Source organism: Hyperolius riggenbachi, chromosome 12 (assembly GCF_040937935.1).
Source record: "Hyperolius riggenbachi isolate aHypRig1 chromosome 12, aHypRig1.pri, whole genome shotgun sequence".
NCBI lineage: Eukaryota > Metazoa > Chordata > Amphibia > Anura > Hyperoliidae > Hyperolius > Hyperolius riggenbachi.
The window spans coordinates 209,288,273-209,302,691 of NC_090657.1; the positions used below are offsets into that span (position 1 = coordinate 209,288,273).

Sequence of the window (14,419 nt, forward strand, 5' to 3'; positions counted from 1 at the left end):
CACACACAGACACACACACACACAGACACACACGTGTGTGTGTGTGTGTGTCTGTGTGTGTGTCTGTGTGTGTGTCTGTGTGTGTGTCTGTGTGTGTGTCTGTGTGTGTGTCTGTGTGTGTGTCTGTGTGTGTGTCTGTGTGTGTGTCTGTGTGTGTGTCTGTGTGTGTGTCTGTGTGTGTGTCTGTGTGTGTGTCTGTCTGTGTGTCTGTCTGTGTGTCTGTCTGTGTGTCTGTCTGTGTGTCTGTCTGTGTGTCTGTCTGTGTGTCTGTCTGTGTGTCTGTCTGTGTGTCTGTCTGTGTGTCTGTCTGTGTGTCTGTCTGTGTGTCTGTCTGTGTGTGTCTGTCTGTGTGTGTCTGTCTGTGTGTGTCTGTCTGTGTGTGTCTGTCTGTGTCTGTCTGTCTGTGTGTGTGTCTGTCTGTGTCTGTCTGTCTGTGTGTGTGTCTGTCTGTGTGTGTCTGTCTGTGTGTGTGTGTCTGTGTGTGTGTGTGTCTGTGTGTGTGTGTGTGTGTGTGTGTGTGTGTCTGTCTGTGTGTGTCTGTCTGTGTGTGTCTGTCTGTGTGTGTCTGTCTGTGTGTGTCTGTCTGTGTGTGTCTGTCTGTGTGTGTCTGTCTGTGTGTGTCTGTCTGTGTGTGTCTGTCTGTGTGTGTCTGTCTGTGTGTGTCTGTCTGTGTGTGTCTGTCTGTGTGTGTCTGTCTGTGTGTGTCTGTCTGTGTGTGTCTGTCTGTGTGTGTCTGTCTGTGTGTGTCTGTCTGTGTGTGTCTGTCTGTGTGTGTCTGTCTGTGTGTGTGTGTCTGTGTGTGTGTGTCTGTGTGTGTCTGTGTGTGTCTGTGTGTGTCTGTGTGTGTCTGTGTGTGTCTGTGTGTGTCTGTGTGTGTCTGTGTGTGTCTGTGTGTGTCTGTGTGTGTCTGTGTGTGTCTGTGTGTGTCTCCTTTATTTGTTCAGTAATTACTTAATTACAAGTCAATCTAAGAATTTGTCCAGCAGCATGCAATTATATCAATTAACACCAGTGAGTTGTAAATATGCATCCAAATGAAAATAGAGCAGTCTTTTTATGTTTAATATTATTTTAGAGCAAAAATGTAATTTAGAATTTCATCTCATTTAATTAAAATCCTGCAAAAAGCAAAAGAGGACTGAAAGAAAAGCCAAGCAATAACACTTTTTAATGTACTTTATCTTGAAAGAGTAGGGTGTTTGAACGTTTTAGATATTCATTTTTTATTGGGGAAAATACATTTTTATTCCCTCTGATAGGAAAATGTATATTACTGATTATATATTGCTTTACGGTAATTACTTGATGAGTTACTGTGCATGTGTGTGCACTGTAATTGGTAAAAAAATAAATTAAAAAAAAACTATAAATATAAAGTAGTGGTTCTCAAGAGAACAGTTATCTATCAAGAGTAAAGAGATGGATTCTATTCATGCAAAGCCAACTACTATGGCAGTTTCTAGTATCATCAGCAAGGTCTAGTAAGAGTCATGCAAAGATCAGCAGATGGGAATCTCTGGTCAAACTTACAATGTAATCATTGTCGTCATCTTTTGGCCCAGGGCTGAAATACACTCTATAGGCTTTTGCCACCTGTGCAATCTGTCCTACTGAGCCCGTCAGTCCAATCAGTTTTGGTGAGAATTCTGCAGAGGAGATTGGAATTATTCACAGAGAAGCCAAACAAAGTGTCAGATCAAGGTGAATCCTGACTGGTTGCCAGTATTTAAAAAGAACCCGAGGTGTAAATAAGTTTTAAAACCATATATTCACCTAAGGACCATAACCAAGTCCCTCTCCTTGGGGGGTTGCATTCCTCTTAGATAGCAGGGGCATGTGTGCCCTGCTAAAACGCCGCTATCACGCAGCTTAACGGGGGTCCCTTCACCCCCAAATCCCCTCCGTGCAGCCGGGGAGCGTTTCCGCATTGGGGCAGGGCTAACCGCCGCAGCCCTGCCCCACGCGCGTCTGTCAGCGCGTATCTCCGCCTCTCCCCCGCCCCTCAGTCTTCCTTCACTAAAAGGGGCGGGGGAGAGGCGGCGAAGCGCGTCTGATATACGCGACTAGAGGCAGGGCTGCAGCCGTTAGCCCTGCCTCCAGGAAGAGTTATTTCACGACCAACTTTGCGACCAAGTCTTGCGGGGGTGGGTTTGGGGGTGAAGGGACCCCCGTTTAGCGGCGCGATAGCGGCGGTTTAGCAGGGGCACACATGCCCCTGCTAACCATGAGCTCTGAAGCGAGATTTATTCTCGCTTCAGAGTCTCTTTAAGATGGGACCAATGGGATTACCGACAAGCCCTTGTCAGTAATCATTAGAGGGTCAGTGCTCGGCAACGGGACTGGAGGACGGCGTGGAAAGCCTCTACAGGATCCAGAGGTTTCCTCTACTTTGGAAAGCATTTACTTTTTTTTTTTTTTTTTTACTTTATTATGCCTTGCATAAGTGCACGTTGCGCTTTACTTGCACAACCTGTTAAGAGATCAAAAATCATGGGCAACTTGCATGCTCATAAACAACAAATAGCCTTGTTGGGCAAATGATAATTGGGGTTAAACAGGTCCGTGACCTGTTAATGACTACATACCATAGTTCTAAGATTAAGCGTTTACCCTTGAGTAATATCAAACTGAGAAACCAGTGACAGTGTAGGATTAAAAGCAATTGAAGACAAGGCGGGGCCAGCGTGCATCTCAATCTTACCTCTAATAATTTGAATACAATAATGAATTGGTATAATTCAAAAGAATTATCTCAGTTAGTTTGACACATAACATCTTTTGACCGTAAAAATGTCACAACAAAAAATAGTGGATAAGAAATTAGTAATCTTATAGTTGTTGTGACCTGGTCAAAAGACAAAGATGTGTCACCAGGAGGCCAGCAATTTACAAGATTAAAGTGGATCCGAGATGAAAAACTAACTATAACAAGTAACTTGTCTATATATCTTATCTAAAGTTTAGATAGTTTACAGAGGAAATCTAGCTGCAAACAGCTTCAATCGAATATGATTATTTCTTCCTGTGATACAATGACAGCAGCCATGTTTGTTAACATTACAAACATGCAAGCTTATCTGCATCTTGAGCACTCATCCTGTGAAAACCTAATTCCCCCTCCTCCTCTGAAACCTCTGGCTAGTAATACCTCCCCCTCCTCCTGCCCGGACTGAGCTCCCATGAGCTTTTGCTACTGTCTGAAAATGCCTTGGCGCTCTGAAAACCTGTGGGTGAGGCTTGTTTAGTTTATAGGGAACTAGAGTACTAAAACAAAAACAAAAAAGTATTTGGCTTGAGGAATGCCCTATAAACAACAGGAAAGGAAGACAATTACGAAATGAGTAAAAGTTCATCTCGGATCCACTTTAATATAACAACCTGGATAAAGAACAGCATATCCTTAAGTGAATGCGTTATGTAACAAAAATAAATGAATATATATATAAAAAGGTTCATCTGAGATGAAAATTCTGATGCAAATGAATTCTAAAGCAGGTTAATAGAGTGCACTAGTGCTGAGAGAATTCTAAACTTGCAGTACTCTTTCCAAGTTGGGTGAGGGTTGACTATTTGCATGGCGACCACAGCGTGGCCACATCGACGTCTCTCCTTATCTTTTTTTTTCAGGGTAAGCTTGCTCTACATGGTTTACTATTCACCCCTTCCGCTCCCTCTGATTTAGTGGTTCATCTGGTGTTCCTGGGCACACTTTCCTGTTATCCTTTGTTTATGCTTTATCTTCATCCACGTGGTGTGGACTTTTCACAACTTGTTTTTATTTTTTTCTTGGATTCACTTAGATTTCCCCTTCTGCTTTTAGCACGGGCACTCTATTGAGGATAACTGGCACCCGGGGCTGTGGAGTTGGGATTCGAGGAGTTGAAGCAATTTTGGGTACCTGGAGTCGGTGGTTTCATAAACTGAGGAATCGGATGGTTTTTGTACTAAATCCACAGCCCTGCTGGTACCTCATCATTTACACATGTTGCACCTTATTTGGATTTACCTTACTTCTTGCACTGCTGCTACATGGATTAGCCATGATTGTATACATATAAATGATGAGATTGTATAGATAATCAGGGTGAAAAGCTGTTCCCGATACACTGCTCATTAGAGATGGTCAATTATATGCTAATAAATCAAGCTTTCATGCTAATGCAATGAAAAATTGTGTGCAGCCCAAATTGTGTGTTAGGCCAATCAAAATCAGCAGGAAGTGCATCCGACTAAGGTGGCCATACACTGGCCCGATTCCCGGCCGTTTCGACAGCAGATTCGATCCTGGGATCGAATCTGCTGCCAATCGTTCGCGGTAAACGCCGCCGACGATCCGATTTCCTCCTGAAATCGGATCGGTCCGTCGATTGCACCGTGCGGGAAATTACCCTCGATCGCCCGCGGGTAAAGTGCGCGTCGCTAGCGGCGGCCGATCCGATGAAAAATACATTACCTGATGCGGGCTCCCGGGTGTCTTCTCCGCATCTTCTCAGCGCTGCACCCGCTCCATCCCGGCGCTTCCTGGGTCACTGCAGTGACCCAGGAAGTTCAAATAGAGGGCGCTCTATTTGAACTTCCTGGTCACGGAGTGACACAGGAAGCGCCGGGATGGAGCGGGTGCAGCGCTGAGAAGATGCGGAGAAGACGCCCGGGAGCCCGCATCAGGTAATGTATACGGGGGGGGGGGGGGGGCAGGCGGCAGGAGCAGCTGAACAGATTGTGATCGGTTTCAGGCTGAAATCGATTCACAATCTGTTTGCAGTAAAGGCAGCCATACGATCCCTATCTGATCAGATTCGATCAGATAGGGATCTGTCAGCTGGTCGATCTGATGGCACATCGACCAGTGTATGGCTGCCTTAACCCAGTTCCCACCTGCATACAAGCAGGAATTATCAACTCGCTGTCAGCCTCTACTGCTCAGTTAGAGATTCACACGGTTATCCAATGAGATTAACAGATGCCAAACCTGCAACGTTATCTGGCTCCTCCTGGTTATGAGCAAAGTAGCCCCACCCACTCAGCTGGAGATGTGGGATCTCTGTAACCAACTGCTGGGCCAGAGAGAGAGGTCACATGGGGTGTGGGGCTATCTGACAATCTAAGCTCAGAGATTATGTCAGAGGCTTGGAAGCCACTTATCCTTAACCTCCCTGGCGGTTTATTAAATCCGCCCGGGGGCAGCAAATACGTTTTTTTTTTAAAAAAAAATTCTTTCTCATGTAGCGAGACAATGTCTCGCTACATGATAGCCGCTGCCGAGCGGCATCCCCCCAGCCCCTCCGATCGCCAAAGGCGATCGGAGATCAAGAGATCCCGTTCAAAGAACGGGATCTCTTGGAGGGCTTCCCCCGTCGCCATGGCGACGGGGCGTGATGACGTCACCGATGACGTCACCAACGTCATCGACGTCAAAGGGGAATCCGATCCATCCCACGGCGCTGCCTGGCGCTGATTGGCCAGGCAGCGCACGGGGTCTGGGGGGGGGGGGGGGGGCGGCTGCGGCGACGCGTATAGCGGCGGATCTGCGGTTACACGCAGCTAGCAAAGTGCTAGCTGCGTGTAACAAAAAAAAAATTATGCAAATCGGCCCAGCGGGGCCTGAGCGGTGCCTCCCGGCGGCATAGCCCGAACTCAGTTCGGGCTTACCGCCAGGGAGGTTAAAGGACATCTGAACTGAAAATAAACTGATAAGAAAAACAATTGTATCTATTCTCCTCTTAAAAATGACTTTTTTTTACAGTATTATATCACAGTATTATATCAAAATCTAGTTTTTAGGTTTTTACTGTTTCATTATCTCTGCTCAATGACACTTTCATTGAGGTGTGTCAGAGCTAAAAATCTATGAATTGACCCTTTTTATTTCTTTCTTGCTGTCAGAAGCCATTTACTAACAGGAAAGTGTTTTATGGCTGTACTTTCTTATCGGTGAGGGTTATGCTAGTCTGACCTGGCCCCGACCTGGACAGAAACTGCCGCTTGCACACCTGATTAACTGTTTTAGGCAAAGAAAAAAAAAAAAAGGAACACAGCATAGTTATCGGTGTGCTTGGCACTGTACACACACACACACACACACACACACACACACACACACACACACACACACACACACACACACCTACCTATCTCATGTCACCTCGGTTGTCCTTTAACGAGCATCAGTTTAACTCGTATAGCTTGAGATCAGGTAAAGCTCAATCAGCCACTGATCCTAAATCATTATTTTTCCATTAACCGTAGTGAAGTATCATATTGCTGCCTGACACTACAGTGTCACATCAGCAAGGATCATTTACCTTTAATGTATTTGCCCACGGCTTCTGTGTTATCCCGCTCAGGATCTATAGTGATGAAGAGTGGAGTGAGTTTGGGAATGTCCTCCATGGCATCTGGAAAACACAAACCAACATCATCCCATATGCAATTCACTTTTTCTCCCAAGTTTTCTCCTAGGTCGTATTTTCACACTTTGTCAATAACATTCCTTTTAAACCATCAGCAACCAAGAAAATACTAAGAAAAATATTGTTATTACTTTTCCCCCTACTTTTTGGTACTTTAATTGCAAAGTCCTGAAAAGTGTCACCATACAGCGGGACCCGGCGTCACCATACAGAGGTACGTGGCGTCATACAGCGGGACCCGGCGTCGCCATACAGAGGTACGTGGCGTCATACAGCGGGACCCGGCGTCGCCATACAGAGGTACGTGGCATCATACAGCGGGACCCGGCGTCACCATACAGAGGTACGTGGCGTCATACAGCGGGACCCGGCGTCGCCATACAGAGGTACGTGGCATCATACAGCGGGACCCGGCGTCGCCATACAGAGGTACGTGGCGTCATACAGGGGGACCCGGCGTCGCCATACAGAGGTACGTGGCGTCATACAGGGGGACCCGGCGTCGCCATACAGAGGTACGTGGCATCATACAGCGGGACCCGGCGTCGCCATACAGAGGTACGTGGCGTCATACAGCGGGACCCGGCGTCGCCATACAGAGGTACGTGGCGTCATACAGCGGGACCCGGCGTCGCCATACAGAGGTACGTGGCATCATACAGCGGGACCCGGCGTCGCCATACAGAGGTACGTGGCGTCATACAGCGGGACCCATTGTCGCCATACAGAGGTACGTGGCGTCATACAGCGGGACCCGGCGTCGCCATACAGAGGTACGTGGCGTCATACAGCGGGACCCATTGTCGCCATACAGAGGTACGTGGCGTCATACTGCGGGACCCGGCGTCACCATACAGAGGTACGTGGCGTCATACAGCGGGACCCGGCGTCGCCATACAGAGGTACGTGGCGTCATACAGCGGGACCCGGCGTCGCCATACAGAGGTACGTGGCGTCATACAGCGGGACCCGGCGTCGCCATACAGAGGTACGTGGCGTCATACAGCGGGACCCGGCGTCGCCATACAGAGGTACGTGGCGTCATACAGCGGGACCCGGCGTCACCATACAGAGGTACGTGGCGTCATACAGCGGGACCCGGCGTCAGCATACAGAGGTACGTGGCGTCATACAGCGGGACCCGGCGTCACCATACAGAAATTCGTGGCGTCATACAGCGGGACCCGGCGTCACCATACAGAGGTACGTGGCGTCATACAGCGGGACCCGGCGTCACCATACAGAGGTACGTGGCATCATACAGCGGGACCCGGCGTCGCCATACAGAGGTACGTGGCGTCATACAGGGGGACCCGGCGTCGCCATACAGAGGTACGTGGCATCATACAGCGGGACCCATTGTCGCCATACAGAGGTGCGTGGCGTCATACAGCGGGACCCGGCGTCGCCATACAGAGGTACGTGGCGTCATACAGCGGGACCCGGCGTCGCCATACAGAGGTACGTGGCGTCATACAGCGGGACCCGGCGTCGCCATACAGAGGTACGTGGCGTCATACAGCGGGACCCGGCGTCGCCATACAGAGGTACGTGGCGTCATACAGCGGGACCCGGCGTCGCCATACAGAGGTACGTGGCGTCATACAGCGGGACGCGGCGTCGCCATACAGAGGTACGTGGCGTCATACAGCGGGACCCGGCGTCGCCATACAGAGGTACGTGGCGTCATACAGCGGGACCCGGCGTCGCCATACAGAGGTACGTGGCGTCATACAGCGGGACCCGGCGTCGCCATACAGAGGTACGTGGCGTCATACAGCGGGACCCGGCGTCGCCATACAGAGGTACGTGGCGTCATACAGCGGGACCCGGCGTCGCCATACAGAGGTACGTGGCGTCATACAGCGGGACCCGGCGTCGCCATACAGAGGTACGTGGCGTCATACAGCGGGACCCGGCGTCGCCATACAGAGGTACGTGGCGTCATACAGCAGGACCCGGCGTCGCCATACAGAGGTACGTGGCGTCATACAGCGGGACCCGGCGTCGCCATACAGAGGTACGTGGCGTCATACAGCGGGACCCGGCGTCGCCATACAGAGGTACGTGGCGTCATACAGCGGGACCCGGCGTCGCCATACAGAGGTACGTGGCGTCATACAGCGGGACGCGGCGTCGCCATACAGAGGTACGTGGCGTCATACAGCGGGACCCGGCGTCGCCATACAGAGGTACGTGGCGTCATACAGCGGGACCCGGCGTCGCCATACAGAGGTACGTGGCGTCATACAGCGGGACCCGGCGTCGCCATACAGAGGTACGTGGCGTCATACAGCGGGACCCGGCGTCGCCATACAGAGGTACGTGGCGTCATACAGCGGGACCCGGCGTCGCCATACAGAGGTACGTGGCGTCATACAGCGGGACCCGGCGTCGCCATACAGAGGTATGTGGCGTCATACAGCGGGACCCGGCGTCGCACAGCGGGACCCAGCGTCGCCATACAGAGGTACGTGGCGTCATACAGCGGGACCCGGCGTCGCCATACAGAGGTACGTGGCGTCATACAGCGGGACCCGGCGTCGCCATACAGGAGGTACGTGGTGTCATACAGCGGGACCCGGCGTCGCCATACAGGAGGTACGTGGCGTCATACAGCGGGACCCGGCGTCGCCATACAGGAGGTACGTGGCGTCATACAGCGGGACCCGGCGTCGCCATACAGAGGTCCGTGGCGTCATACAGCGGAACCCGGCGTCGCCATACAGAGGTATGTGGCGTCATACAGCGGGACCCGGCGTCGCCATACAGAGATACGTGGCGTCACACAACGGGACCCGGCGTCGCCATACAGGAGGTACGTGGCGTCATACAGCGGGACTCGGTGTCGCCATACAGATGTACGTGGCGTCATACAGCGGGACCCGGCGTCGCCATACAGAGGTACGTGGCGTCATACAGCGGGACCTGGCGTCGCCATACAGAGGTACGTGGCGTCATACAGCGGGACCCGGCGTCGCCATACAGAGGTATATAAATATTTATGGTGGAAGTAAAGATGCCGATGGTTTATTGATGTATGGTATAAGCCACCCCACATACCTAGAGAAAAAACAATTACTACAGCAAACCAAAAGTAAGAAAGATATAGGGTCATACATAGAAAGGTGGGATTTCAATAATTCACACAAAAACATTTTGATAAAAAAGACACAGATTTTTATCAAAAACAACAGAATAACTTGACACAAAATACTGTAGCTCTACAAAATAGCTTGACAGTAGCTGGAGAACCAAGGGAGGTGCTCTGCTTCAACTGTGCAGGTTCAGGACCACTAGAACAGCAATCACAATAGGGAAACATTTGACCAGAAAATGAACTGAATTTTGAGGAAGAGGGCAACTAAATCGATGAACTTTAACAAATGCCAAGTTTAAAGGAAAACCGAGGTGAGAGGGATATGAAGGCTGGCATGTTTATTTCCTAAATAATGCACATTACCTGGCTGTCCTGGTAATCCTTTGTCTCTAATCCTTTAAGCCATACACCCTGAACAAGCATGCAGATCAGATGCCTATGACAAATCTGACAAGATTAGATGCATGCTTGTTTCAGGTGTGTGATTTAGACCCAACTGACCAGAAAGATCAGCAGGACTGCCAGGCAACTGGGATTGTTTAAAAGGAAATAAATGTCAGCTTCCATAGATTTCACATCTCGGGTTCCTATTAACCACTAAAGGACCGCAGGAATTTTGAATGATCTGTGCTGGGTGGGCTCTTCAGCCCCCAGCACAGATCGTGTGGCAGGCAGGGCGATCAGACTTCCCCCTTCCCCCCTTTTTTCCCCACTAGGGGGATGTCCTGCTGGAGGGAGTCTGATCGCCGCCGGCTATCTGATGTAGCGGGGGTGGCTCCTAAAAGCCCTCCTCCGCAGCGCTATTCCCCCTGCCTCTCCTCCTCAGAATAGGCGGTACAGGACAGCGATTTCCCGACCAGACGCCGCCTATAGGCGTTGGCTTGTCGTTAAGTGGTTAGATCAGTAATGAGGACTGGGACAGTACAGTACTGAATAAAGACACTAAATAGCAAACTTTTCAATAATAGTAGATTATCGTACCACTTAGCCATCATTTAAAGCTTTCCACAGGGGCAATGCCAAGGATTGGATAACTGGTATCATCATGAGCCAAGTACTTAGGACACAAGTTTTGGAAAACAGCCTCCATTTTGCCAACTCTCAGCTGCTTTTATTGCTGTTAAAGAGTAACCGTTAGAAAAAGGGAATTGATTTTGGATTTTATGCCTATGTGTTAAAGAAAAGAGGCTTCCCCCATTCCTGTAGCTGCAGGCAATCCAGCGCTGGCTCCCCCGAAAAGCTTGACAAGGCTTGATATATGTACCTTGCAGGGATCCAGTGCAGGCGCAGTAGCGGGCGGCTCTTCCTTCGGGTAAGGTGGAAATAGCCGGACCCGATTGGATCCGCTCTGCTGCGCAGGTGCAAAAGGACTCGAGCTTGCGCAATAGAGTGGACCGATTGGGTCCGGCTATTTCTGCCTCACCCGCTAGTGCGCCTGCGCTGGATCCCGGCAAGGAAAATATATACATCACCGCACTGCGTGGGACCCGCGTAGGCTAACGGAGGTCCTCAGGGTGTTTTTTTTTTTTTTTTTTAATACAGGTTTTCTTTAAATAAGTAAAAATTATGCTGAACAGGCAATCCAAAAGTTCATAATTCATCTTCATTTTCTTTTCCAGAAGTAGATCAGTCCCCATGTCCCTTGCTCTTGTTTTGTACATCTGCCGCACAAGAGAAGTTGCAGTGCATACCGGGGTTTGTTTTTTTCTCCTTTACTTTTCTCCCCTTCCCATCAGACACACAGCTAGTTCAGCCCGATTGGCTGAAGCCTCTACGCCTCCCACGCCTGTTTCTCTCCGATTGGTCACCGTAGTGTGCCACTGTATGCCCCCTCCCCACACTCCCGCCGCATCCATGGGAACCACCCCTTCCTCCCGCACGGTTACCACATCCATGGGCATCACCCCTCTACCCTGTGGCATCACCCCTCCTCCCTGCATTAGAGCACAAAAGGGAGGAATAAAGGCAGCGCACACAGACTCACCTCCTCAGAGTATAGACGAAAACTACAGAGCCTGGAACCATAATAAGGTGAGTCTGTGTGTGCTGCCTTAATTCTTCCCCGGTGCACTCTGTAATGCTGCAGGGAGGAGGGGGAATGCCAGGGGAGTAAGGGAGGAAATGACATCAGGATTGGCTTCAACTTGTGGGAGCCAAAATGGCAACGGCCAGGAACAGAATTTTTTAATTTACTAAATAAATTTCACTGAAATCAAAACATGGTCAGTGCAATACATCTGTTGTGCAAGTAGAGCAAATATTTATCTACTTACATGTGTTTTTTTCCTCTGGCATACTATGGCTGATAGTCATTCTTTAATGTCCCAGCTTATTTGGAGCATGGCCGTATGCAATTAACTTACTCCTAGGTGATATTTTCATACCTTGTCATAAAATGCCCTTTAAACCACTCACAAACAAGAAAATAGTCAAAATATTTTTATAGTACTTATTCTCCTAATTTCTGGTACTTTTTCATTTGCAAAGTGCTTAAAAGTTATTTTAAATAGAAGTTGAAAAATTCTCTCCAAGGAGAAAACTCAGGAGAAAAAGCGAGTTGCATACGGGCCCCATGTTTCTTAACCTTCCTGGCGGTAAGCCCGAGCTGAGCTCGGGCTATGCCGCGCAGGAAGATATCTCAGCCCCTAGTGAGGCGATTTTGCCCATTTAAAGTGCTGTGCGCGCAGCTAGCACTTTGCTAGCCGCGCGCACAGCTTGATCGTCCGCACGCAGAGGCGGAACAGGCCCCCCCACACCAGAGCCCAGCGGGCAGCGCTATGTGCTGGATCGGAGGCGTCTGACGTCAGGACGTCGGCTGACGTCATTCCGATCGTCGCCATGGCGACAGGAGAAGCCAAACAGGGGAACGCGTTATGTACACGTTCCCCTGTTTGCTATTGATGCCGGCGACGATCGCACTAGAGGGACACATGCGCCCTCTAGTGGTGTTTCATATAGCTACCACTCTGGTAGCTTTACATGAAACAAACAAAAAAAAAATGGATTTCTGCCTATTTGGCAGAAAAAATAAACCGCCAGGAAGGTTAAATAAAGGGGACTAATGATTGTTGTTTTTGTAATAGAAGTATTTAAAGTTTCTGCAGGTGCGCAACACACAGAACTTCGACTTTAAGGTACCAACAGATCCTTGCATGGAGCTCAGTATTAGCAATTACCGATTTTATCCACAACTTCTATCAGCTTCTCTATTTCCTCTGGACAAACGTCAGGGCAGTGTGTGAAGCCAAAGTAGAGCAGGACCCACTGGCCCAGGAAGTGCTGGTCTGTCTTCGGCAAGCCATTGTGGTCAATTAGTGAAAAAGGGCCACCAAGTAATGCCTTCCCGACCGACCTGTTCTGTTCCTTCTCGATTTCTGCAACAGGAATAACAGAATTCATGTAAGAGGCTCCTTCACAGACATTATTGATTTATAAAGCACTAACATATTCACATGAAGTAATGTAAAAGGAATATAGATCTATACTCACTTATAAGATTCCCATACAATAGTAAATGCAAATGTGCCTAACGCAGTAGGAAATTAGGTGTAACATATACAGGGCATGGTAGCCATTTAATATTTTATCTGATATGGAATCCACCTTGTATGATCTTATGTATCTTGTCTACATTGGAAATATCTACTGTGCGGAAGAATGTCAGTAAGCAGGTTGTGATACTCTCATATGTAAAGTGTATGCATTTGCATGCCCTTTGAAGAGTGCTGTAATATTTGAATATCACCCATTTGGTGTTAGGCTTTTGTCATATGTAGTGAGTTTATTGGTGGAAGGGGGGATGGGGTAGGAGTAGAATCACTGGAAATACCTTCTGTTAGGCCCAGTGCACACCAAAAACCTCTAGCAGATCCGCAAACCACTAGAGGTTTTTGAAGCAGATTTTCAGAGCGATTCTAGGCATGTTTGGAGACGTTTTCTAAACATGTCTAGCGTTTTTTGGAGCGTTTTTGTGTAGCAGATGTCATATATTGTTACAGTAAAAGCTGTTACTGAACAGCTTCTGTAACAAAAACACCTGGAAAACTGCTCTGATGTAGCGTTTTTCAGAGCCGTTTTCCATTTTCCTATACTTTAACATTGAGGCAGAAACACCTCAGAAATCTAAAAAAAAAATGCTGCAGCCCGTTTGCGTTTGTGGGAAAAACGAGCCGCTCTGGTGTGTACCAGCCCATTCACTTTCATTAGCCAAGCGGTTTTTCCCCTGCAAGCGTTTACGCACCAGAACCGCTCTGGTTTGCACCAGCCCTTTGAGGGCTTTTACCACAGGATGTGATTCTTCTAAGAGTGGATTTAATAGCTCAATCAGAGAGCTTGAAAGATAAATTGTGATTGATGGCATATATGATTGGAAACAAAAGAAAAATTCTATTGTGCAGTTTTAGTTAGCGGAACTAATCAATAAATGATGCCAAAGGAGAAAAAAAAAATCAGTTAATTTTTCTGATCAATTCAATTACATTATCAAAAGAACTGTTCTATTGAATGATTGATGATTGAATGATTAGATGGTCACAGGATCGATGCACCTTGTGGCTTCCACGACAATATTTTTACAGAGCTACCAGTAATCAGGTAAAAGGGGTGCAATGACGCAGATGAGATTTTGGCACTGCCATAGGCCGTAATGTGAATTACAGCTATAGCGGCCTTAATGAAATTGAAATAAAGGTATTGTCCAAGGGATTATCATTTTTTCCCACCCATCACTTGAATGTTTTCGACACTATACTTGATGTTAACCGGTTTATCAGATCTCTACTTCTGAGGAAACATTTTGGGGATGTAGGGGAGGGAAAAAGCACATCACATACGTGCGATGTACCCGATATTGGTGACTTTAGAGACACCCGTTGCAGGTGGATGCTGGATACTCTCATCAGCTAGCGGT

The 14,419-nt window shown here is 48.5% G+C and overlaps 1 protein-coding gene across 1 annotated transcript in view; it reads right to left on the reverse strand.

The window, feature by feature from the left end:
* The window catches only part of SCO1 (synthesis of cytochrome C oxidase 1), a 36,143-nt gene that overhangs the window by 2,239 nt on the left and 19,485 nt on the right, over positions 1-14,419 (reverse strand). The window contains exons 4-6 of the mRNA XM_068264597.1: positions 12,687-12,884; positions 6,303-6,395; positions 1,531-1,646 (exon numbers count right to left, since the gene is read on the reverse strand). Of these exons, the coding sequence (XP_068120698.1) occupies positions 1,531-1,646; positions 6,303-6,395; positions 12,687-12,884 (407 nt within the window). The remainder of the gene's footprint in view (positions 1-1,530; positions 1,647-6,302; positions 6,396-12,686; positions 12,885-14,419) is intronic.